General features: G+C 44.8%; 1 protein-coding gene and 1 long non-coding RNA gene across 3 annotated transcripts in view; one reads left to right on the top strand and one right to left on the bottom strand.

Moving 5' to 3' along the window:
• Nucleotides 1-235: 235 nt before the first annotated feature.
• LOC136611489 (uncharacterized) overlaps nucleotides 236-25,287 on the bottom strand; it is a 141,625-nt gene continuing 116,573 nt past the window's right edge. The window contains exon 3 of the long non-coding RNA XR_010790281.1: nucleotides 236-706. This is a non-coding gene — a long non-coding RNA (uncharacterized lncRNA). The remainder of the gene's footprint in view (nucleotides 707-25,287) is intronic.
• Nucleotides 9,669-17,508, top strand: IRF1 (interferon regulatory factor 1). 2 transcript variants are annotated; one of them, XM_066591143.1, is made up of 10 exons: nucleotides 9,670-9,804; nucleotides 11,425-11,515; nucleotides 11,639-11,738; nucleotides 12,381-12,557; nucleotides 12,751-12,800; nucleotides 12,905-13,034; nucleotides 13,744-13,863; nucleotides 14,064-14,098; nucleotides 14,586-14,706; nucleotides 15,722-17,508. In XM_066591143.1, the coding sequence occupies exons 2-10, from the start codon at nucleotides 11,429-11,431 to the stop codon at nucleotides 15,802-15,804; spliced, it is 903 nt and encodes a 300-aa protein (XP_066447240.1). In that variant the 5' UTR covers nucleotides 9,670-9,804; nucleotides 11,425-11,428; the 3' UTR covers nucleotides 15,805-17,508. The 2 variants fall into 2 exon arrangements, with proteins under 2 accessions (XP_066447241.1, XP_066447240.1); XM_066591144.1 differs by lacking the exon at nucleotides 14,586-14,706 and having other exon boundaries at nucleotides 9,669-9,804.

Genomic DNA, 25,287 nt, shown 5'->3' with positions numbered 1-25,287 from the left:
GCAGCCAATCACTCACAGGGGGCGTCACCCCTCTGTCAATCTTGACTCCACCAGGACTTCTTGGTGGCATCAAGATACACTAATACCGAGTTGTGCTTATAGCACTGTACTTTTTGCGCACGAAGGGCCAGTTCACACATTCACGCAAGACACCCCTTTCGTGTGTTCTTTTCCCAGTGGTCTCTGACCTTTCACAAGGCCATACATCTTGATGTAAATAGTTCTACAAAGTGTATGAAACAATAAGATCACATATTTACTTCTGGTATGTGGCTCCAACCCTCACCTCACTGCAGACCCAGGTGAGTGGGCCTTTACTAACATTAGTTGAGTCTAGACCGCACCCTAAAAAAGCCCATAACATTATCCCTCCTCCACCAAATTCCACAGTAGATGCCATACAGTAGCATTCTCTGGCATTGGCCAAACTCAGATTTGTCCATCCAACTGCCTGCTAGTGGAATGTGATCACTTTGGAGAATGTGGTGATTCAGTCTTGTGTGCAGCAGCTAGACCGTGGAAACCAATTTCAAGAAGCTCCTCACGCACAGTTCTTGCGTTGGTGTCTGTAGTGAGTGATGCAATGGATAGGTAATTTTTACATGCCATATGCTTCAACATTCGGCCGTGTTCTGTAAATTTGCGAGGTCTGCCAGTTCATGGTCGAGCAGTTGTTACTCCTAGATTCTTCCAATTCTGGACATATCTGTAAAAAAAAAAAAAAAGTTACATAACATAAACAAAAAAAAACTAACAAACAGGCCTAAATGAGTGGCAGACTGGTAGGGAGGGAGTGAAGACGACCCTGCCTGTGAGGGTATATGGTCTACAAGGGAAGGCGGAGGGAGACAGTAGGTGAATGTAGGAGCTGCTCATAGGGTAGGCTGGTGGCAGCAGGGTTACTGTAGGCTGTTTTTTTCAATTGATTTCCACTCGAGTCCAGTAAATCGCGTATTGTCATAGCATGCTATGGGCTGGATTTGCAGGGGTCACCAGCGGAGACAGGGTTGAATTCGGTCACAACCTGGTCATGTGTAGGCGGCCTTACACAACAGCTTGGATGTTTTGGTGTAAATGTAAATGAAACAATGGCCTGCAAGGAGTAATTCCCCAGAGGAAGCGTTGCTTCAGCAGACCTGCGACCTTTGTGGTATAAGTCTTAGTTTCAGAAGGAATCCCTCCCACTCTGTTGGAAACTAAAATACCTAAACACTTTTCAGTGAAGGCACCGCCTGCCTGCAAAATAGTCCCATAATTAGACAACATGCGTTCTGACAGTTATCAGTGTCTGTGTTGTGGTATGTACAATAAATCTTGACAGATCCAATTAGTTGGAAGGAAAAGAATGCATTGTGGACTTCAGATATAGGAATACAGTTACTGATACAGGAACAGATGCAATTAGGGAAAGGACCTTGAACTCGGAGAGCGTGTGGGCCCTTCCTTTCCTGCTGCGGATGGTCAATAAAAGGGATTTTTTTAAAAATGGAGCATGAAAAAATCTGGACCATGCTCCATTTTCATGCGGGTCTCCCGCGGGGACGGCTCCCGCGGGCTTCTATTGAAGCCTATGGAAGCCGTCCGGATCCGCGGGAGACAAAAATCAGATTTTACTCACACGCTCCGTTTCTTCTCTTCGCCGCGGCGCCATCTTCTCTCAGTCGCGGCCGGATCTTTTTTCTTCGGGACGGCGCATGCACGGGGTACGTCACCGATGTCATCCTGTGCATCCGCCGAGCCGAAGAAAGAAGATCCGGCCGCGACGCAGAGAAGATGACGCCGCGGCGAAGAGAAGAAACGGAGCGGGTGGGAGGTGAGTTTATTCTTATTTATTCTTATTTTCAGCCCTCATGTCCGCGGGGCAGGAGGGACCCGCTGCAGATTCTACATGTAGAATCCGTAGCGGGCCTGATTTTCCCCGTGGACATGAGGCCTAAGGCCCATTCACACCTATATTAGGGCTTTCACTCACAATTCAATTCAGAAAAAAACACAATTCAGCATTTCCATTTTTTCCTTTTTCATTTCAATGGCTTTTCAAAAAAACAAAAGGTTTTACGTTTTTTTTTTTTTTTTAACCAGAACAAGTAGCACTGCCAACTACGAATAGAACAGAAGATAACTAAAAAGCATTCGATTTTCTTTTTTAAAGCCATTGAAATCAATGGCTTTATTCATACCAGCATATATCGGCCGCTGTATTCACGGCCGGCCAATATACGCTGCCATCTGATGCATTGGAGTCCAATGCATCAGATCAGATGGGCGATTTTAGGCAGCATAAAAGTGCCCGGCTAAGATACCCCATTTCAGACGGGTGCTTTTACGCTGGGCAGGAAAGGTAGTCCTGAAACTATCCCGTAATGAATACGGCCGCTGCCATAGACTCTTATGGGAGCCAATGACAGCTGCTGGAGAAGGGAAGTGGGAGGGAGTTCAGCTGCCTGTCTGCTAAACTTTCACTCCCTTCCCTCCTTCTCTCCACCCCTTGCTAGTTGCTAAGCCCCAGCCCCGTCCTGCTCCCTTCCATTGCTGGCAGCCGACAAGGGGTGGAGAAGGGGCGGGAGCTCCCGCTCTGTCCCGCCCCCTTTGCTTGCCGAGAGGGGGCGGAAAGGGGAAAGGCAGTTTAGCAGCGTATATGCGCCGGCAGGTGAACATAAAAACACCTACGCCCTTGTAAAAGAGCCCGTAATTCCATTCTTTTGCTCCAAAAATTAAATGGAGTTGTGACTGAAAGCCCTAACGCAGGTGTGAATGCTGCCCTGGGCACTGCGGATCAATCTACCCCCTTTATGGTCAGTGGCAAACTAATGTAAGGGCTTGTTCAGATGAGCGTATGCATTAATATGTTCATCTGTACAAAACGTATATTCGCATGAATGAATTGAGGAGATGGCAAGAAGCAGGCTGATACATGCCAGCTAGCCGATCGATCCTTTTGCCTGTTCACACGTTTGAATGTAACACCCTTCCTGTGGCAGTTAAATGCCTAATTTGGGCCAGCTGTCGTCTTTTCCCACTGTTGTAAGCAGACTTCTGCTCCAAATACACAAATGTTTGGAGCGGAAACCTCTGCGCTGTCCTCCCATGTAGTGGCTAGCGATTGTAACTGCAGGCCCGGCACCCATTGATTTCAATGAGAGCAGTGCCTGCACTTACAAGCATCGGGCAGAGGCTTCCGCTGCAGCCTCTGTTATTGCGTCGCTGACACCCTGCGTCTGCACAGCTGATCTGTCGGGGCCCTGAGCGACGGACCCCGGCCGATGAACTATTGATGACCGATCCTAAGGGTAGGTCATCAATAGTATTTATGCCTGGAACACCCCTTTAATCTTAACAAAAAGCCCCCATTTGCATCCAACTGCTTTACCACCATGTACAGATGCTTCATAGATGCTACGCAAGGGAGACAGGCTTAAAGCCTTAGGGACCTCTCATACTAGAAGGAATATTCCGCAATGGCATTATGGAATATGCCGTCCTTGAATTCCGTACCAAAATCTGTAGATTAGCAGTGCAGATATGGGTACTGAATATTCTGCAGGAAGGCATATTCTGCAGTGCTGCTGTGGACTATCACTTCCTGTGAGAAAGGTCTCTCAAAGGGACTGTCAGCTGGAACACGCTGTCCAAACCGCAGGCATGATGTTCTAGAGAAGGAGCAGCTGAGCAGACTGACATGTAGTTTATGGGGAACATTCAGTGGAACTTGTATTATATTCATTTATACGTGAAAATCAGTGAAGTAGCGGCATAACATTTACACAAATCAACCTGTCGGGTGAACTGCCAAACAATCGCAAATGTGAACAAACAGACCGATGCTACAATCAGTGAGCCAATCAGCGCCCGATACAGAACACATTCCATCAGCCAATAGTGTGCCCTGTACAATCTCGTGTTGGCAAGCACTAGTGGTGTACTGTATTTCCTGTATGTACCGCAAAATTCCACGATATAGTGAAAAACTCAGCAAAAACAGAATTATATATGGTCTATCTAAAATCTGCGATGCACTGAAGCCGCAGTCATTGAACTGCGATATATGGAGGGACCGCTGTACTCAGAACCCCCTTTAAGACATATTCTTGATAAACATCTAAAAGCTATGCTATAAAAGCTAAGGCTCAATGATACTGTGTCAGTGCCCCACATGACATTGCACAAGCCTTGCCTCTACACACAGGATATACAGTAGGCTCAGAGATTCCTGCAGTGTTTGTCAGCTGAGTATAAGAATAGCCTCTGCTTTATAGAAGGCAGCCTGACTTATAAGAAACCGAACCACTACCAGGTAGAGGCGTCAGTCAGGATGCACACTGCTCACACAGATGCAATCACCATAATTCACCCCCCACTGCAGATTAGATCTGTTCGCCAAATTTACAAATGTTTAGCTTGTGAAAAATACGGAAACAACAACAATATATCTCAACACAACCGGAGGGGGGGGGGGGGGGGGGGAGTCTCACACGAACGGGGAAGAGGATCCGCTGCAAAATGCAGGCATTGAAAGGTATGAACTTTTGACTTTTTTTCCTTCACACTCATGGATGCAAATTGCGTATTTTGCAAGCAGAAGAAAAATTCCGTCACGCTCTATTTTGCTGCGGACTCCACGCAAACGGCCCCCATTGAAGTCAATGGAGCCGTCCAACCAGCAGCCCATATGCAATTAACATTACATATGTTCTGTGGGTACCAGTGTCATCACTTAGAGATGGCGCGGGAAATACAAGCAATGAAAGAAAAAACTGTACTGCACATCCGCGATACGGAGGAGTCAGGTACGCAGGGTGACCTTATACTGTATAAAAAGGGGTTTCAGCAAATTCAACACAAAATGCCAGTTTTGATGAATACTGCAATCTCATTATTATGTAGCCCCTCCATGACAAGTGTCTTAGTACTGAGCAGAGTGTTGTAAGGTCCAATGGCATCCAAGCTTCAGCTTCCTCACAGAAGGCATGATGTTTTCTCCTAGGATTTCCTGATACTTGACCGAATCCATCTTGTCCTCCAGAAGCTGTAGGTTTCCAGCGCCAGAGAAAGCAACGCCATGCTTACTGTAGGCAGGGGGTTTCAGCATATTATGCATCATTCTTCCTCCTGAAGACATACCGCTGATCCGCAAGTCTGAAAAGTTTTAAGTTTGTTTTAACAGAACAGAATCTCAATAAAATGCCAGACGAAAATCGCGACCATCTGTAACATTGGATTCCAATGCATCCGTTCATATGGGCGATTTTTCGCCTTTTATGCGTGGCCTTGAAAAGATAGGACTTGTCCTATCTTTTTGCCGGAAAATGTAGCCAGTTCCCATAGACTTCTACGGAAGCCTATGAGAGCCGTCAGAAAAGGGGAGGGAATTTAGCGGCGTCTCGCGTTGCTAAGGTCCCTACCCTTGCCAGCAGCTCCCATAGGCTGTGGAGAGAGGAAAACTAGCATGGCAAGTGCTGCTAAAGTCCCCCCCATCTTTTTGCCGGCAGCTCCTACAGGCTTCTATTCCCCCCCAGCTGACAGAAATCCGGATTGCAGCGTATATACACCGCAGCCAGCTGTCTTAATGGGCGAGAAAACGTGAGATTTAGCAGCGGCTTGGTCACAACTTTCTATTGCTCGTGCAATTTTCGTCCGTGTGAAAAGCCCTAATAAGGCCACCTGCAGACAGGCGGAAATTCCGCGGCGGGATTTCCGCCGCTGGAAGCTGCCATCGGATTGCGTTAACAAACGCAATTCTAGGCAGACAGACGCGATTTCGCGCGGCAAACAGATCGCGCCATGCTCTATTTCTGTGCGGGGCTCGCAGAGACACTCACCGGCCGCCGGCACATGAAAGAGCCGGGGCCACAGGAGAGGTGAGTGCCCGCGCTGCTCTCTGCAGACGCTCAGGTCGAGTCCCGCTGCGAGAATTCTCGCAGCTGGATCCGACCCGGCCGTCTGTAGGTGGCCTAAGGGGGGTTGAATAATTCTGAGACTGCAGCAATCCTTAAAAGTGGCATCTTTGTGTTGAATGTGGAGCCCGCAGCAGAATCCGACCCTGCCCACACATACCTGTCCGGGTCCTCTTTTTTCTGTACTGCGGATGTGTGCAATACAGTTTTGTTTTTTTTTAAACTCCTGCTTTCCTGCGAACTGCAATTGTGGACGGGCCGCGGATCGGACGGCTTCTATTGACTTCAATGGAAGCCGTCCATCCTGGAACCGTACTGACATGGAGCATGCTGCGATTTGTTCTCTGAATCAAAAGATCCGCAAATCAAATCCGCATGCTTTAGTTTAGGTGCGGATGCCCATGTTTCCCGATGGGCGGCTTGAATTGCGGATCTTCCGCATGGGTGCCCCCTGCGAATTCTGCAAAGCAAACCCTATGGGTCGGACGGCTTCCATTGACTTCAAGGGAAGCCATCCTAATGGAATCCGCTCAAAAATAGAGCATGCCATGATTTTTTCCTTCACGAGCAGAAAATTGCAATTGATTTCCGCTCAGGTGCAGGAAAAAACGCCTTTCCATTGGATGTTATGGGTAACATTTGCTGCGGAATCCAGGGGCGGACGCCTGCCCCAGATACCGCAATGCACATATGCCCATGAGACGGCCTTTCCTTTAATCCCTTCCTGTCTTGTATGTCCAGTCCTGGCTTTGGTGAAAAACTGTTTCCAAACCTACATCAATAACTTCATCGGTGAGTCCGGCCTTTTAATGTCATGCTCTTAAATATACAGTTTCTACAAACATGGTTCCCCTTTGCCTCAATGACTCACATAATTCCCATCAGTCCGTTCAGCCTCCTGACATACAGTATAATTCACATCATAATTGGATCTTCTCTCATCTAGTAAACCGCACTCTTACTTGATCTGCCGGCTACACTTCCTCTATTGTGCCTCTGTGGGTGTCACTTCCATCTTATCCTTATTCCTAGGCAATATCTCAGCTTGTTACTTCTAAGGCCACTTTCAGACAACCCAAATAAACGTTTATTTTAATTATCACAATACAAAGGGCTAATGCCGCGGACGGATTTCTGCCGCCATGTATGCGGCATTGCCCCGCAGCTATTAGGTTCTATTGAAGGTAATGGCTCAATGTTCACGCTGCGGAATTTCGCAGCATGAAATAAACTGCAGCATGTTCTGAATGTAGTTTTCTACACAGGAATACGCGCTGCCGGCTTCCATTGTAGTCAATAAGCCGGTCGCCATGCTATACTCCTGCTGTAGCACAGCGGAAGTATCGTGTGTGTATATGCGGCCCCACCCACCGCCCGCCGTGTCATATGACACTGCTAGTGCATCATGTGCTGTACTGCGCATCCATGCGGGACGCTACAGAGGATCCGGAGGGGTGAGTATGGGGGTTTGGGGGGGCTGTGGCGGACTCCGCTGCATTATTCCGCTGGCGGAGTCCATCACAGCTGTGGGCATATGCCCAAAGACCCAGAACTCCAACTATTCAGGGGAAGCAAAGATGGATCATCATAGAACCCTAAAGAATTGCCGAGTGCCCTTATTCTAGCCCCTGCAGAATATTACAGCCATATGACCACGTACGATACAGCATTGGGCTATTAGTGCTCTCTGTACCCTGCTCCCCTGAAAATAAGACATACCCTGAAAATAAGACATAGCATGATTTTCCACAATTTTTGAGGATGCAAAATGATTTTTCAGGCTTTTTGAGGATGCTTGAAATATAAGCCCTACTCCAAAATTAAGCCCTGCTAACAGTTAATTTAAAAAGTCAATTTAAATAGTGTCCAGGCAGCTATACATGTAAAAAAGTTAAACCTTTTTGAACAAAAATTAATATAAGACACTGTCTTATTTTCGGGGAAATACGGTAGTTTCTAACATCTAGAGGAAGCTTTATGGCATAAGTAACATTGGACACTATCAACAAAAATGTTATGCCTTCAAATTAAATCATCGATAAACATTAACCCCTTCCCGCTCCAGGACGTACATTTACGTGCTGGAGCGTCGGGGTATGTATGCAGAGAGGTTGTGGGGCGACCTCTCTGCATACAGCACGGACGTCAGCTGTTTACTACAGCTGACACCCGCGGGCAATAGCCGCGATCGGCCGTTCGCAGCTATTAACCCTTTAAATGCCGCTGTCAGTTCTGACAGCGGCATATAAAGACCCCGTGGTCCCGTACGCCCCCGCGTGGTGAGATCGGGGGAGCCGTGCAGGTGTCATGGCTGCCGGGGGCCTTCTGAAAGGCCCCAGGGCTGCCTTGAGAGACTGCCTATCAAGCCATCCCCATGGGGTGGCTTGATAGGCTGCCTGTCAGAATGCAGTATGACGTAATGCTATAGCATTACATCATACTGCAAGAGCGATCAAAGTATCGCATATTGTAGTCCCCCTGGGGGGCTTAAAAGAAAAGTGAAAAAAAAGAGCAATAAAGTTTTTTTCATTGTAAAAAAAAAGTAATAAAAGTTTGAATCACCCCCCTTTTGCCATATCTATAATTAAAAAGTCTAAATAATAAAATAAAAATACATATCTGGTATCGCCGCGTCCGTAAAAGTCCGATCTATCAAAGTAGCACATTATTTACCCCGCACGGTGAACATCGTCCGAAAAAAAAAATAAAGGACACAAGAAATGCACTTTTTCAGTCACCCTGTCTCCCAGAAAAAACGCAATACAAAGCGATCAAAAAGTTGTACGTATTCCAAATCAGGTACTATCAGAAACTACAGGACATCCCGCAAAAAATGAGCTATTGCTGAACTACGTCGACGGAAAAATAAAGAAGTTATTGCGCACACAAGATGACCGCAGAAAATAATTGGGAAAAATTAAAGGTCTTTGAAAGTAGTATAGTAAAAAAAAACTATACAAGTCTGGTATCGTATCTATTGTATCTATTGAGGAAACATGCTGGAGGCTCCCATAGACTTCCATTGGCCGGCCTCTGCTCAACCACGTGGCGTGCTTGGGAAGCCCTCTCCAACATTTCTGCCGTGGCGTCCCTGCGATTACCTGCAAACTTTATTGCGTCCTGACAGGTGGCTGCGCAATTGTTTTTTTTATTTTACACATGTACGTGCGTATTGCGTGCAAATTTGTGCACCGCCATAGACTTCTATGGGGACCTTGGTGCGCAAACGCACACTAAAGGTGGTTTCACACGTCCAAAAGTGCAAAAACGCACGATAGTGCGACCCTGACAGTGCATGTTTTACTGTGCTTTTGCCGGGGACCGTTAACATCTGCGCAGGTTGTACCCGCTCCGTGACTGAAAAGGGCTTAATTAGTCCCCATTGTTATCGATCTCCCTGCAACATTGTGTCGTTCAAAAATAGAGCAGGTCGCGGGTTTTTTTTATTCTCAGCGTAATGCGTGTGCAAAGACGTGCACAAATAATACGTCCCGCGTGCAGCCGCCCCTGGCACACTCCGCAGACTGGCACACACAATGCCCACCTACAGCCTGCGCTCTCCTCTGGTGACAGGAGGTAAGAGAGGAAGAGCGGAGCTGTAAACGTGAGTTGTGTTGCTGCGGCTGCCGGAGAGTGTGAGGACACCAGCCGGGCCGCCCGCGGGGGGAGGAGGAGGAGGCGGACGGGACTTCCCCGCTCATACAGTTTCTAAACAGCCTGATTTCCCCGAAATGATGCCGCGCTGTGACATCTCCGGCGGCCAATAGGGGCGCCCTATCCGCTCAGGGCGTGTTTAGTCAGCTTATAATATACCTGGGGATCCCAGGGTGACAGCGAGCCAGACGGCACATTACAGGAGTGAGGAGACAGCGCAGGACTAACACAGCTCGGCTGCACCGAGGAGCATCAGGTAACCGCTGCAGCCAGCGTTCTATCTCTATATACAATGTCACACTAGATCTCATTCATAGGGAATGCTTCTTCATCAGCTCTGTGCAGGGAATGGGCGATGTGTGCAGACTGCTGGGGTGCATTAGTCAGAGCAGCCCTGCAGCAGCGTGCACTGCTGGTCCCTGCAGGGGGGCGATGTGTGGCTGTCAGCTACTGGACATAGTAGAGGCTGCAGGCTGCGCGCACGAGGAAGTTCACCCAGCAAAAACAAGGGAAGTTTTGGATGAAGTGGGCGGGGAGCTGTAGTGCCGCGTAGGTGACACCAGGTGGCGCTGGTACTCTTGAGAAGCCTTTTCTGCGCTGAGGTCCCTGTCCTCGCAGACTGTACATGGAGTATGAGAAGGCAGATATCAGTCTGCGCTGCAGGGTTAGCAATCAGAAAAGGAAACAAATAAAAATGTATTTACTAATTATGTGTGCATGTTAGTATATATTTTTGCTCCCCTGTGCATGATGCAGTATACTGACATGCAAGTTTCATTGCATAGAAACAAAATTAAAATCTATTTGGATATTATATAGTTAAATGGACTGATCCAGCACTGTATCTCAGTACTGGTGATACTATCCTGTAATGCATCCATGACTTCCTATTCAAGCACGCTATTGTTACTGGATTGATTGCACCCTGTATGTCATCATGTATCTCTCTCATTCACCTATACATTATAGTAGTTTACCAAACTCCCTATAATGTGGAATAAATGACTGTGAACATGCTGTATCCTGGTGGCCAAATGGGAAGTTAGGAAGCTCTCCTAAGTATTTGTTGCTTTCTGGCTGAACTCTGGGGTTGGCGGTAAGCAGTCACACTAAACCAGGTCAGCACCAATCAGGCGGCACTGACAGTTGCGTGCAGTAGTTATCTGCTTCCAGGCTTGACACAGCGATATCAGGTTTCAGAGTCGCTGTTTGCATACAGCTCTAATAATAGCAGGAAGAAATCTCCCTTGCATTCTGTTTGGAATTATGCAATCGGCTTGGTTATAGTCCCGTGAGAGCGTTCTGTTAACGGCTTGTGTGTGTGATCTTGTAAGTTATACCCATTGTGAAATGTACAGTTCTGGCCGGGTGAAATGGTCATTGTATTTGGACAGCAGTAAGCGGAATTCTTTGGTCTGTTGGAAAATAATTCATTAGGTCAAAAGTGCCCTCCTAAAACATTCAATTGTTTCTAAGTCCAAGTGCAGCCCGGCTGTATACAGCATCTCAGCTGCAGCATGGACCGGCACCATGTTCACACATGGTAGGTCTTGTTTTTTTGCAGAATATGCAATTTTTTTGCAGAATTTTCTGCAACTCTTACATACTTTTGAATGAAGTTTGTGAAAAAACACCCCCATCCCAATCTGTCAGAAATGAACATGTTTCTATACTTCCTGAATGTAGATTGTAGGTTTCAGGGACACAATGTGAGCTGTGGGAAGATGAAATAATGCAGTCACATAGTTATCTGTCTAGTGCAGACAATGCAAAAGTGACAGTTGGAATACTGAAGGTGTCAGCACAATGCTGCAATCTACCAATCTTACAGTTGTGGAAGGAAAACTGTTCTAACTCGGATGTTGTGTTTCCATAGAAAAATGCCAGTGACACGTTTAAGGATGAGGCCATGGCTGGAACAGCAAATTCTGTCCAAGAAGATCCCTGGTCTTCAATGGGTAAACGAGGTAAGATAGCTGGCCAGAAACTCCTTAGCTACATATACTTGTGTACACGTCTTACAGCCATTTGATCTTGGAGTGATTGTGATTTTACTCTTAATCTCAGACTTTGTTTCTTAATTCTTTCAGGATGAGGGACTTTTCCAGATTCCCTGGAAGCATGCTGCACGGCACGGCTGGGATATTGAAAAAGATGCTTGTCTCTTCCGTAGTTGGGCTATTCATACCGGTAGGTTTCAAAGTGCACGTTTACTTGAGCTTACAGCCTAGGGACTCTACAGACTCTTATCAAGTAATTACTTTATAGTAGTTGTGGCGCTAGAACGAAGGTCATGGTGTAGAGGAGTTTCAGAAAGAGCGTTTGGGATGTCAAAAAACTTTCATTCAGTAGTTAAAGTGGTTGATGGTTAAAGTGGTTGATGGTTATCAGTAGTTGATCGGCTGGGATTCAGCACAAAGGACCCCAGCTGATTGAGCAGAAGCTGCTGCTCCGCTCCCTGTGTAGTGGTTGGCACTTGTAACTGCAGGCGCAGCTCCCATTCATTTTAATGAGACCCTAGCCTGTAGTTACAAGTGCCAACTACTACACAGGGAGCAGAGCAGCAGTTTCCGCTCCGATCCTTGTGTTGCAGTGCTGATAGCAGGTGCCCAGAGTCCCAAGTGGTGGACCACAGCTGATCAGCTATTAATGACTTATATGTCATCAATAGTATTTTTCTGGAAAACCCCTTTAATAACTCTGTCAAATCTGCAGTGTAGCCCTTGTGATTTAGCTTAATTTGGTCAGTCTTATTTGTCCTGTATTTATACTATAACTGTCACAGTTTGCATTCAGCTGCTCAAAGTATTGGCTATTTTTTTTTTCATATAGGAAAGTTTAAAGTTGGCGAGAAGGAACCTGATCCAAAGACCTGGAAAGCAAACTTCCGCTGTGCAATGAATTCTCTTCCCGATATTAAAGAAGTGAGGGATAAAAGTATATATAAAGGTTCAAGTGCTGTTAGAGTCTACAAGATGCTGCCCGCTCAAGTAAAGACAGATAAGAAAGGTAACGGCCAGAACCAGCGATTGTTATACTGTACCTCCTGTTTCCATTATTAGTGTTTTTACATTACTATATTAGTCTGCAGCTCAAACCATTATCTAGTTAGTTGCTATGCTCCCCTTTTGGCCTGCACTACTTACTATATAGGATGCTACTATATGATTGTGATAACTTTACTTTTGTGTTTTCTTTACAGAACGCAAATCCAAATCCTCTAAAGATTGCAAGAACAGATCCAAGAATAAGGTACAAGCTCTACTACATGCAAAGAGATAGCTTGCAGCTTGAAATACATGCATGGTATGTCTATAAAATACTTGTGGTAACACATACATGCTTGTTCTCTGCAGACTGAGAGCTCATCCGCAGATGAGGTGGAAGAAGCTGTGAAGAACTGTCAGCTCCCAGACGACCACAACGGCTACACAGCAAATTTATACCCAACACAGGAAATCGACATTGCAAGCTCCGAACTTATAGGTAACTTCAAAGTCACTTAAAAGTTGTTACCTCTGATGAGATAGATACTGCCAGCAGTTATTAATACAGATCTATACAAGAGCACAAGACACAGTACCAAAACTCCATTTAGAACTGCTGCAGCACATTTAGTAATATGAACATACATAACTTACAGAGACCTAGCTTTCCTGCGAACAGAATAGATATTACAAAAGCTAAAGAGAATACGCTTTAACAATCTGCTCTGGGATATATTGCGCTTTAAAGCTGACTTGCACGCAATGATTATCGCTCATAATTCTTACAAACGACGGCTTTTGAGCTACAGCCATTGAGTGTAAATGTGCGCCGATTATGCACTTTTTGTCAGCTCAGCTTAAAATCTGTCGTCCCTGATAAGATGGACCGCACGCTGAGTTCTCCGCAGGCAGCGCTGATGACCTTTCAGCTGCTGTCCCGCTGGAGAACAGCGATGTATTTAGAGAACAGACCACCTACTGTTCTCTAAATACATACAAATGAAGCTAGTTGGCTACTAATGAACTAATTAGCCCATTAGTAGCTAATGCAAAACGATCGGTCAAAACTGTCAGTCTCTGGCAAATTTTGAGTGATCATCTGTGCGTGTAAATGGGCCTTTACTCCTCAAGGACTGTTCTATGCATGTAGGTAATTCGCATATCTTTGAAGACACAATATGATTTATGATATGGGTATCTCTCTGCAGCCATGAATGAGTGTGAAGTTACTAGCAGTGTACCTGATTGGAAAGATGACCTCTATGTGCCCATGCCTGACAGCACAAATGATATATACCCTCTGCAGGTGTCACCCATGAGCTCTGAAGGTAATTGATAAGCTTAATATTCTATTTTCTCCTACATGATACAGATTTTACATTTGGGTAACTGCTTGAGATGTGCATTGATTAGACAAATCAGGCTGAACATAATTCATAGCTTAGTTCATAGGACAGAGTTAGAACAGTTACTTGCAGTCACCGTAGTGATCTGACGTGTTGATACATTGCATTTTTCTCTTCTGCAGCTGAGGATGATGAAGCCACTGATGAGATTTTAAAGGTGAGAGAAAATTATTGTGCAGACACTTGATTCTTCATGTGTCCAGATTGTGTTTCAGTAAAGGGGCTTTGTCGTTACAACAAAACCCCGTCCACGCGCTGGGCCCAGCCTAAAATTTAAAAGAGGGCATACTCACCTGTCTTGGAGCCCCAGGACACAGCTGAGATCCGCTGCCGATAGTGGCGGCGACTTCCAGGTAGCCGGCCCGGCAGAAGTGAGAGGCCACAGCGTCACCATAAATGTACTTACCGGGAGTATGTACGGTGATGTATGTACTGTGATGCTGCGGCCTCTGATTGGCTGTCTACCCAGAAGTTGCTGATGATACCGTCGGCAGTTCTCAGCTGTGTCCCGGGGCTCCAAGACAGATGAGTATGCCCTTTTTTTATTTTAGGCTGGACCCAGTGGGTAGACGGGGTTTGTTGTAATGACAACCCCTTTAATATAGAGCCTTGGTCTGAATACATGTGTTATGGTTTTCTGACAGATGTTCGATCCTGTTTGGCAGCAGACAAACATAGATGGCAAAGGCTATTTCACCAATGAATCTGGAGGTCAAAATTGCTATCTTCCAGAGTACAGCATTTACGATACCATCAAGTTATCAGGTATTTTATCCTTATTCTATGACAAATAGAATTACAAACTTGGGCCACAAATCCCCCAAGTTTCTGCAGCAGACGAGGCTAGTAGATTTTGACGGTCACGGTTTATGGGATGAGCGCCTCCCTTTGGAATCGCTATTGGATCAATGCAGAGCGTCACAAATGACAGCTCTTCCTCTGGAGGACCCAGCAGGGTCCATATGTTATGTTTGGCTGTTTTCACATCTGCATTAGGGCTTAGTACAGGGCTTCCATCTCTCCGTTTTAGGAGGAAAGTAAAATCCAACTTTAAAAAAAACGGATCTGTTTTTTGTTTGTTTCTTTTTTTTTTACCCCATTGATTTCAATGGGGTTTCAAAAATGCAAACTGAAAGGCTTCCGGATCTAAAACGAAGAAAATATTTCGGTGGGAGCAAGGCCTTAGGCTGGTATCCAAGATAGTGTTTTTCAGCAAAAAAAGGTTAATGGGGAATATGAAAAGCAAAAATGTAAACTTGTATATTTAAAAAAGCCTCTAAAAAATGCTTCTTTCTTTTACGTGTGCAAGGCTAACTTCACACGGGCGAGCGTGAGATGGGGGCGTGAATCCTGCCTCCATATTGCACCCCTTCCCCCCTCCACCACGTGAAATAACAAGGGATGTGAGGTGTTTTCATGTGAAAAAAACAAAAGCCTCGCATCACTTCAGGGATCCATGGATCCTCCACCACAGCTATGACAGCCGCAGCAGAGGATAACAGAGTTTCTGCGAGACAACGCAGCCAGAGAGAACATACTGCGGCTTGTTTCACGCATCGCGGTGCCTTGCAGGAAAACCTCGCTTATGTGTATGACCCCATTCAAATGAATGGGGATCAATATTTGTGCAAGACTATGTGAAGGAAGCCTGTCCTAGGACAGCGATGGTCCATGGCAGACCTCTGAAAACAATTAGACTGGCAGTATAAAGACTTGTCTATTAATTCTTTGCTGTTTCTTTCACCAGTTTAACGCCATTTTTTTTCCTTCTCTCTGTTAGAATTTGAATTCCGGGTCACTACAGAAATGAAACCAGGATGCGAGTTTAATTTTCATGAACTTGCGTCGGGCATCATGTGCTGATTGTGAGCACGAACGAGCTTCAGTAGAGACTACTATGTGAACTTGGTGTTTAGGTGTGTTTTGACTTCACAAATGAGCCACAGACAATGGTTCTGCCATCGGGCAGATGGTGCCAATGTGAAACACAAACCTAAAGCTATGGCCACCAAAGCATGGAAGTGCACATGGGTGCAGAACTGTATTTGGACCATGTTGGCCAGAATGGAGTTCAAGCTGAGCTGATCCTGAATCATGTGGAAGCAGGAATCTGAGTACCATTTCACTACATGTGTTCTGGCTTTGTGTCTTCCTGGGAGAGAGATAAAACTGTGAACCGAAGTTACAGCAGCTACCATGTCACTATTCTATCAATGCAATGCACTTCATAGCCAGGGTGGAAATGGCTGTTCAGCTGTAGTAAAGAAGGGATCCCCTCTGCTGTTGTAGCACGGGTGACCTGTACTGAATCCCAAATAGAGCAGGTGAATATGAATGAATTGTGATCGACAGTGAGGGGATTCCTAAGGGAACAACTTTTTTAGAGTGCAGTCATCAACAGCTATGTAGCATTATTCAGATAGCTAGCTATAAGGGTACATAGTAAATCCATCCTAAACTGTGGCTGAAAACCACTCCAATTATTTATTTTAAGTATAAATTACCAAGATGGAACACAGTTTTTGGATGCCCTATATAGGGTTAGACCGTGGGGCAGACTTACTATAGCTTCCTAATAGTTACACAGTGCATGCGTAGGCTAGCCAGTCTAAAGATGAGCCGAATTGGTCACAGTGGTTATTGCTGGATGATAAATTTGGTGCGCCTTGTAGAACGTGACACCACCTATGGGTTGTGCTTAGACAAGGCCTCGGTAAAGGACTCCCATCAAGATTACACTGAACACAGATACAAATGCTGGCTTATAAATAACTGTGAACTCACTCCGCCACCAATGTATTTACTACTAATAGGGAACAGTCAGCATTGTTCATAATTAGAGTCAAATTATTAATAAAATCATTATTCGCACCCTTCTAAAATTGTTTAACAACCGCCCTGTACTTACTGTTGACCAGGACATGTGACGGCTGCAGCCAATCACTGGCTATAGACTGTCACTGCTGTGGCCAGTGATTGGCTGCAGCAGTCACATGTCCTGGTCAACCGTAAGTACAGGGCGGTTGTGAAGTAATTTTAAGTAGTGTGAAACCCCTTTAATATGTGCATATCCTTAATAGTACAGCAAAGGCATATTTACCTGCTGTGTCAGTGAATTCTGCACATTTCAGTTACAAGCGTGAACACGACAGTGACAAAATCTGTGTTAAAGCAAGATTGTAAGTGTTTTTTTGTTTTTTTTTGTATATTAAATAGTGACTAAAAATGATTGTTTTATTGAAGAATGGTTGAAGGCAATGTAAATAGTAACTATCCAAATATTATTCCTGGCTTTTATTGGCACTTTTCCGTGACTGTTTTTAGTACAAATTCATGTTAGGATGTAATGTAGATCTTCATGTAGGTCCACATTGTGTTGTGAAAACGCATTGAATCAAGTGATCAGATTAGCCACAACCTGCTCCTATATTTCCTTACATAAAGAGGCTGACCCTATAGACAGCATGGCTTTGTACAGTATTCATACATGTGTATATGTAGCATATCCGTCTGTAAATATTGTGTATTTTTATATAAATGTTTGATATAATAAATGTTTATACACTGGTTAATAGTTTTTATATTCTAGGGTATTATATAGCTTTGATTATTACCCTTCCTAATGCCTTTCACAGTACTATGGAAAGTATTTTCCACTTCTTGCCTCAATAATCCTTTCAGAGATAAAAAGGAGCTGTACCAGCATCAAAAATTATCCCCTATCCACAGGATAGGTGATAAGTTGCTGATTAGAGGGGGTCTCACCGCTGAGACTGTTACCGAGAACGGGGAGGGCCTGTGTCCCCTATCCTCCTCACTATGGGCTTACTGCACCCCTCCCTGCAGTGAGGAGGATACTGATGGAAGCGAGTATGACTGCAGGATGAGACTACACGGGGTTTGTTTTTAGAGATACATATGCCTGGAGCTGGGGAAACAAAACAATAGGACATCTTAAATCAACATCTATTTCCTCGATGCTTCATTTCTTAATTTTAGATGCCTTGTGGCAAAAAAATTGTCCGAAAAGGTAGACATGGCCCTTACACAAAGTGTAATGTTGGACAATGGGAGCTTATATTTAAAGAGAAAACTGGAATAATCTGTGGCAAATGGAAGAAAAGTTGAACTTGTCCCACACAGTCTGGTGTTCAGCAAATACAGCATTCAAGAGTAAGAACATTACACCAGCAGTCACATCTGCAGGCGGTTTGATGGTGTACGGATGATGTGCTGTCTAATGACAGTGACAACTCTTCAAAGGAAGAAGGAATTCTGCGCTGTACTAGACTGCCGGGTCATCTGTCCATAAGATGGAAAGTTAAGTGTGGTTATACAACAAGACAAGTAGGGCACGTCTACATGTAAATGGCCGGGTCAATATCCTTCCAGTAAAGAGGCTGTTGCGTAACATATAATAAGTAGTTCATGCATGAAAATCTACTTATGTGTCTGAATTAAAGTACAAAGTTCTGCAAAGATGATTAAAATACTGCATCCAAGATATGAAAGGCTGATATCCAGTTATAGGAAACCTTTGGCTGCATTTATTGACATTAAAAATAGAACACGTTCTTAAAGGGGTTGTCCCGCGCCGAAACGGGTTTTTTTTTTTTTCAACCCCCCCCCCGTTCGGCGCGAGACAACCCCGATGCAGGGAGGTAAAGAAAGCTCACCGGAGCGCTTACCTTAATCCCCGCGCTCCGGTGACTTCTCTACTCACCGCTGAAGATGGCCTCTTCCTCCGTGGACCGCAGCTCTTCTGTGCGGTCCACTGCCGATTCCAGCCTCCTGATTGGCTGGAATCGGCACGTGACGGGGCGGAGCTACACGGAGCTACACGGAGCTACACGGAGCCCCATAGAAGACTGCAGGAGACCCGGACTGCGCAAGCGCGGCTAATTTGGCCATCGGAGGCCAAAAATTAGTCGGCTCCATGGAGACGAGGACGCTAGCAACGGAGCAGGTAAGTATAAAACTTTTTATAACTTCTGTATGGCTCATAATTAATGCACAATGTACATTACAAAGTGCATTATTATGGCCATACAGAAGTGTATAACCCCACTTGCTGCCTCGGGACATCTCCTTTAAAGGTTAAGGGTCCAGCTTCATACTAGTGATATGTCACCGTGGCAAAAGCAGTAGTAACCCAAACACAACATTATCGAACTCTTAGAAGTAAGCAAATATTGCACAGCAGTACATAGGCCCGTGTCTGCTTCATTCATATTGCTTCACCAGCATAGCTGGAATGCTATAAGCCACAAGAGCCCAGACCATGGACCCAAAGAGGACGTCAGCACCTTTTACCCTTACTGGTAACTGATCGCGGTGCTCTACTTAATTCATTGTATACATTTATTTTGCAGGCAAGGTAAAGTTATTGCAGGGCATGTCAGCTTTTCTGGGAAATGTAATAAAATACAAGATAAGAGAAATATTAAAGGATATGTGACCCCACTAATCTTAAAAATGAAGGCATAGAGGTCCATTTGGCTATCGTTCTGCACAGAGAGGGTCCAGTGCATGTAGCTGTATTGTAGGGCACAGCAGGTAGCCTTGAGTATCATTGTGAAGGAACTGTAATATGATATCACTTCCTTTAGGTCTCATGCACACGGGCGAGTCGGATTCCGCATGCTGCGGAATACGGAGGCGGACTACCGCTCTGTATTCTGCAATGCAAATCCGCCCGTCTGCAGGCGGCCATATTGGAAACACTTCTTTTCTTGTGTTGCAGCCACTTCTACAAGTGAACTAATCTGTCGCCATAGTGGTTATTACTTTTGCAGTAGTTTCGATCGCGGCTGTTACAGGGAATGTCTGCTGTTAAAAAGAGCCAGCACCCACTGTGTATGGAGCGGCTTCAGCTCCCATTCCCACTGTATACAAACCCCACACCCAGAAGCCATACATGTACACTCTTTAGGCTTAAGGGGTTAAAGGGGTTGTCCCGCGAAAGCAAGTGGGGGTATACACTTCTGTATGGCCATATGAATGCACTTTGTAATGTACATCGTGCATTAATTATGAGCCATACAGAAGTTATTCACTTACCTGCTCCGTTGCTGGCGTCCGCGTCTCCATGGTGCCGTCTAATTTCAGCGTCTAATCTCCCGATTAGACGCGCTTGCGCAGTCTGGTCTTCTCCCTTCTAAATGGGGCCGCTCGTGCTGGAGAGCTGCTCCTCATAGCTCCGCCCCGTCACGTGTGCCGATTCCAGCCAATCAGGAGGCTGGAATCGGCAATGGAACGCACAGAGCCCACGGTGCACCATGGGAGAAGACCTGCGGTCCACCGTGGGTGAAGATCCCGGCGGCCATCTTCGCAAGGTAAGTAAGAAGTCACCGGAGCGCGGGGATTCGGGTAAGCACTATCCGTTTTTTTTTTTTTTAAACCCCTGCATCGGGTTTGTCTCGCGCCGAATGGGGGGCTATTGAAAAAAAAAAAAAACCCGTTTCGGCGCGGGACAACCCCTTTAAGGAGTATGTCCATTGCACACTACAGCTCATTTAGGCTTGGCCAAAAGATTTTCAGCGTGCTTCACACGATGCTTCATTCAATAGGAATTAGTTCAGGCCTGCTGCAACTTTTCTGACATCTGACAGCATTTTCCTGAAAGTCACCCAACAGCAAAGTTTACAGAAACAGATACTGACACGCAACAGCAGTGCTAGATTCTGTTTGCGCGAGCCAACGTACACACAGTTAGAAGACATTAGTTACATTGGACTCTTGCTCTGTGCTAGGGAGTAGAAATAGAGGCATTTTGAGTATCTTCATAATTTTTTGTTTGAGACTCATTTGTCTCAAACTGCACCAAAGCCAAATCAGAGACAATGTATTCTAGTTGGAATTAATGACTTCTCTTAGGCTTTATATGTTCCATACTGTCAACACGTGTATCTATACCTGATTAAAGCCTATGTTCTCATCATGTTTGATGTTTACATTAGGCATACATGCTAGAAAAAATCCCTGCATACATACCAAACCCATCCATTGGCCCCAAAGGGAACCAAAAGTGTGTCCCCCTGGCCTTCATTTGGCTGGTATACAAAGTATACCTTTTTTCTTAAACTAATAGCATCTACGATTCGCATTGAATTTCAAACCAAGCTACTCTGTTGCACAACATGTATTTCCTGCTTTAAACTAGCTGGGACATGGCCATTAAATACCATTCAAGTAGTGGAAATGGCAAAACTGTCATTGTTTTTTTCAGTGTTTCATGATAGTCATTGCTAATGGATTCTATGATAAACAAAGCTTCGATTACTTTATTTCTAACTACTCAGTGTCTGACTCGCAAACATTTTTAAGACTATATTATTTTTGCACCATCCCATGTTCTACTTCTAACTTATCCCATATTCTACTGCCAAAATAGGTTGTAGAAATCCAAGATATGCCAACATAAGATATGAATGGATGGAACAGTCATATTAATACTCAATGTTAAATCTCTGTTTTTTACTAAGAAAAGCCTTTTACTAATGAATGACATCATGACAGCATTTCCTGCGCCGAGCTTAGTGCAATTTTCCCAGGTGCACGGTGCGCTGACTTCATGGAGAGGAGCAAATTTTGTGCAAATATATGCCTGCACAAAACTTAGCAACTTTTTTAAACATAAACTGGCTTAAAACCTTTAATAAATGTGCTTAAAAGTGTTTACCTGAGCGCAGCACTGACAGGCATGGTTGAAAAATAAGACCAATTTGACTGAATGTTGGAACGTGCTTTCACTTTCTGGCAAAACTCACAAAGAATCTCAATCAGTTTCCGGTTCTGCAGGTTACAAATAAACAGCTGCGGTGCTGGCACTTTCATCTGCTGGGCTCACTTGGACCTTCATTCTAGGCTTGTTTTTCAGCTTATTGTGGCACTGTGTGGCTCTCTTGCTCTGAAGACGTACTCTCGCTATGTACTCTCTCTGGCTAGTGTTAGTGCAATTGTGCTGTTCGATATACTGCGGGTGCCATATTAGGAGTGGTTGGTACGGACTCAGAAAAAATCATTTCACACAACACAATGGGATGTGTTAACCAAGAGATTTTATTTATTGCATCAAGACACAGCTTTTTATAGACACATAGGTAGGTTTTAGGTTGAGACAGAAAAGGGGTGTTACAAAGCCAAACTTAGTTACATCATTCATTTGGTTCAAACTGTTTTTCCTTTGAAGTGTAAAGAATGATCATATACTGATGACTCCTCTCTCTCTGCTGGTTCCATTGTGCTGATAAAAATCTGTCCCTTGGATTCTGTCTCCCAGGTGATAGTAAACAAAGACAAAATTTGCAGTAACATTGTGTGAGGAATTTACTCTGCACAGCATACATTCTGCTTGCTGACATCGCCAAAAGTAGCCTCAAATAAACATTAAATCATATGATATAATTTCCGTCACACTAGAACACTAACTGCTCACCCAAACTGACACTCTTCAGTCCTTATCACACAATGTCTCTGTACTCTCTGCACTTATTGCCACTCTACTGCTGCACCCCAAAGAAATTTGTAGCACACCAAATGGGACTTATATGTATACCTAATGGGACATGTGGGCGGTGAGATGTGGTATTTTTATACCCTTGCGGTGCCCATGATATTCCTACCGTAATGTTTAGGCATTAGTCCACCTGGCCTACACATAACACTGCCTTACAATATTATTTATCATTTTCTGCACCAGTGAATGCATTTTAACACATACACATAAAATGTACTGTTGCACAATATACAGAGGCATTTTTCACCACAAGTGCTATGACTTTCAATGATGCATCTCGTAAGATATTAACCCACATAGATCTTATTCTTCTTATCCTACTTTGTAGTCTATAGTCAAACCTGTCTCTTTCTTTGTGGCATTGCAGATCAACCTGCTGAATTATTATTATTTTCCATGGGTACATCCTGTCAATGCCAACCAAGCAGAACACTGCCATTGGTTTTCGAAGGTGGTCAAGGATGCCTTTTCTGCCCAAATTACCTATAGGATGACCAACTGTGGCTCGCTGATGCCCTGTTAGAATGGAATGCCTATAATGACTTCATAATTGCTATCTCTACAGTAGGTGATTAAAATGCTAAAAAGTAATTATATTGTCCAGGACCCCTTGAATCTGTTGCATATGTGAGAAGATAAGCATATGTTGCTTCACAAAGAGAAGGATAGTTAGTTTCACCTTATCCCTGCACAACTATCTCTGCTATCTGTATCCCAATACTTGGTAAACCCACCTTGCACTTAAAGGACGTCTGTCACTCCTTCCCTCCCACAATCTCCCAATCCTTAGAAGAATAAAGACTATTCTATGGATACCTTTGCTTTTATTCTCAACAGTCCCTGAAATTAGCTTATTTTCACTCTACACATCATATGCTAATTTGGATTAAACCATTTGATGGGCAGTTCAGCCCTCAGCACTAGTTCAGCTTCCTCCCTCTCCTTGCACAATAACCCTTTCCAATTGAGTAACATCTTCAACTTTTGGGGAAAGGCGCACACACAGTGACTTCAGCGAGCCTGCGATTACAGCTGGACAAGTTACTACCTATTGCCTTTCCCGAAAGTGTCATACATGTGATAAATTTAGTGAATATGCCATATCCATACAATTATTGATAATTGGTAACTGACTAATCCCTATCTTTAAATATTGTACAGATTTAACCGACCTTCCAGGCTTCACATTACAATGGTTGGCCATACACATTACTCGTAAATTGGCCGAACCTGTTGGCAGGATTAGCCAATCATGCAATGTGTTAGGAGGCCTGCCAACTTGTTGGATTTCAACTAACTTATCCTTTTGTTCTTGGGGAGATAAACCACTGCTAGATGAATCTGACAGCAGCTTTCTCTCCTCACCACATTAAGAACGCATGAACACTTGGTTGAGTCGGGGTTTTCCGGGCAAGATAGTTTGACGCATCTGTGGCTGTACATGTGCCAAAAACTCTAATTTGCCCAAGGCAGTGGTTTCAGGATGCTCACCGCCATCCTTAGCCACTTAAATTTAGTATGTTGGTTGTCATATTGACAATAATTAATTTGCAGTAATTACCCTGATGCCCCATTTCCCAGCCAATCTCTACTGTTATCTACAATGCATTCCCACCAGTGGCAAAAAAAATCAAAGATAAAAAAAGAAAATAAAATAAAAAGCAAAATGTTGTTTTTTTAATAATTGATGTTACAAAACAAGTATCTATCTTATGAACTTGCCAGGCCAGGCTCCCAAGACCTTAAGGCCTCATGTTCATGGGGAAAATCAGACCCGCCGCGGATTCTTCATGTAGAATCCGTAGCGGGTCCCTCCTGCCCCGCGGACATGAGGCTAAAAAATAAGAACTCACCTCTCCGGATGCTGTGGTTCTTCCTTCCCAGCCGAATCTTCTTTCTTCGGCCCGGCGGATGTGCTCGGCACGCCGTCAGCGTGCCGCGCGCATGCGCCGGGCACATCCGCCGGGCCAAAGAAAGAAGATCCGGCCGGGAAGGAAGGGAGACCTACAGCGTCCAGGACAGGTGAGTTTTAATTATGGTACGAGTGTTCCGCGGATCCGGACGGCTCCCATAGGCTTCAATAGAAGCCTGCGGGAGCCGTCCCCACGGGAGACCCGCACTAAAATGGAGCATGTCCGGATTTTTTCCCGCACGCGGATCCGTGCCTGACGGGAAAAATGACATCCGCAGGTATTTAACTACCTGTGGGTGTCCAATGCATCCCTATGGGGCGCGGATCCGCGTGCGGGAAAAACGCTGTGGATTTTAACCCTGTGGACATGAGGCCTAAGCGTAAAGCACTGTTTACCACTGTGGAGCCGGCCTATCGCTGCATATGGCAGCGATTGTGCACTGTGTATGACAGCGTGTCTCATACATGCTGTCACGCACAGTCTTCCTGGTTTCTTTTCTTGTTTAAATTTTCCGCTCGGTCGCATCCGAACAAGGTGTATAAACGCGGCCTGAATGCGATGTAATTGCATATGTACAGCATTGATTATGTGCCCATAAAGTACAATGCTCTCTATCGCGCATATGTGGCAAAATAGAACCTGTTGCATTATTACGCAATAAATATTCACAAGTGTGAATGGATCAATGAAAAATAATGAACTTTCATTGACTCCGTGTCACGTACGCATGAGAAGATAATAAAAATATCAGCATGAGGAGATGAAAGCTGAGAGGATGCAGCCGTCATCAGTACCATACTGATGCAGTGAAAGGTAGTCCTAAGTCCTGGCACCAGGTGATGGACTACAATCCCTGCTGACACCGGCCATTTAAAGGTCTCTGCAGCCAATCTGAGGCTATGAAATAAAACAGAA

Source organism: Eleutherodactylus coqui, chromosome 2 (genome assembly GCF_035609145.1).
Source record: "Eleutherodactylus coqui strain aEleCoq1 chromosome 2, aEleCoq1.hap1, whole genome shotgun sequence".
In the NCBI taxonomy this organism is placed as follows: Eukaryota; Metazoa; Chordata; class Amphibia; order Anura; family Eleutherodactylidae; genus Eleutherodactylus; species Eleutherodactylus coqui.
Note: the sequence above shows the minus strand (reverse complement) of the source record. Positions and strands in the feature narration are given on the sequence as shown.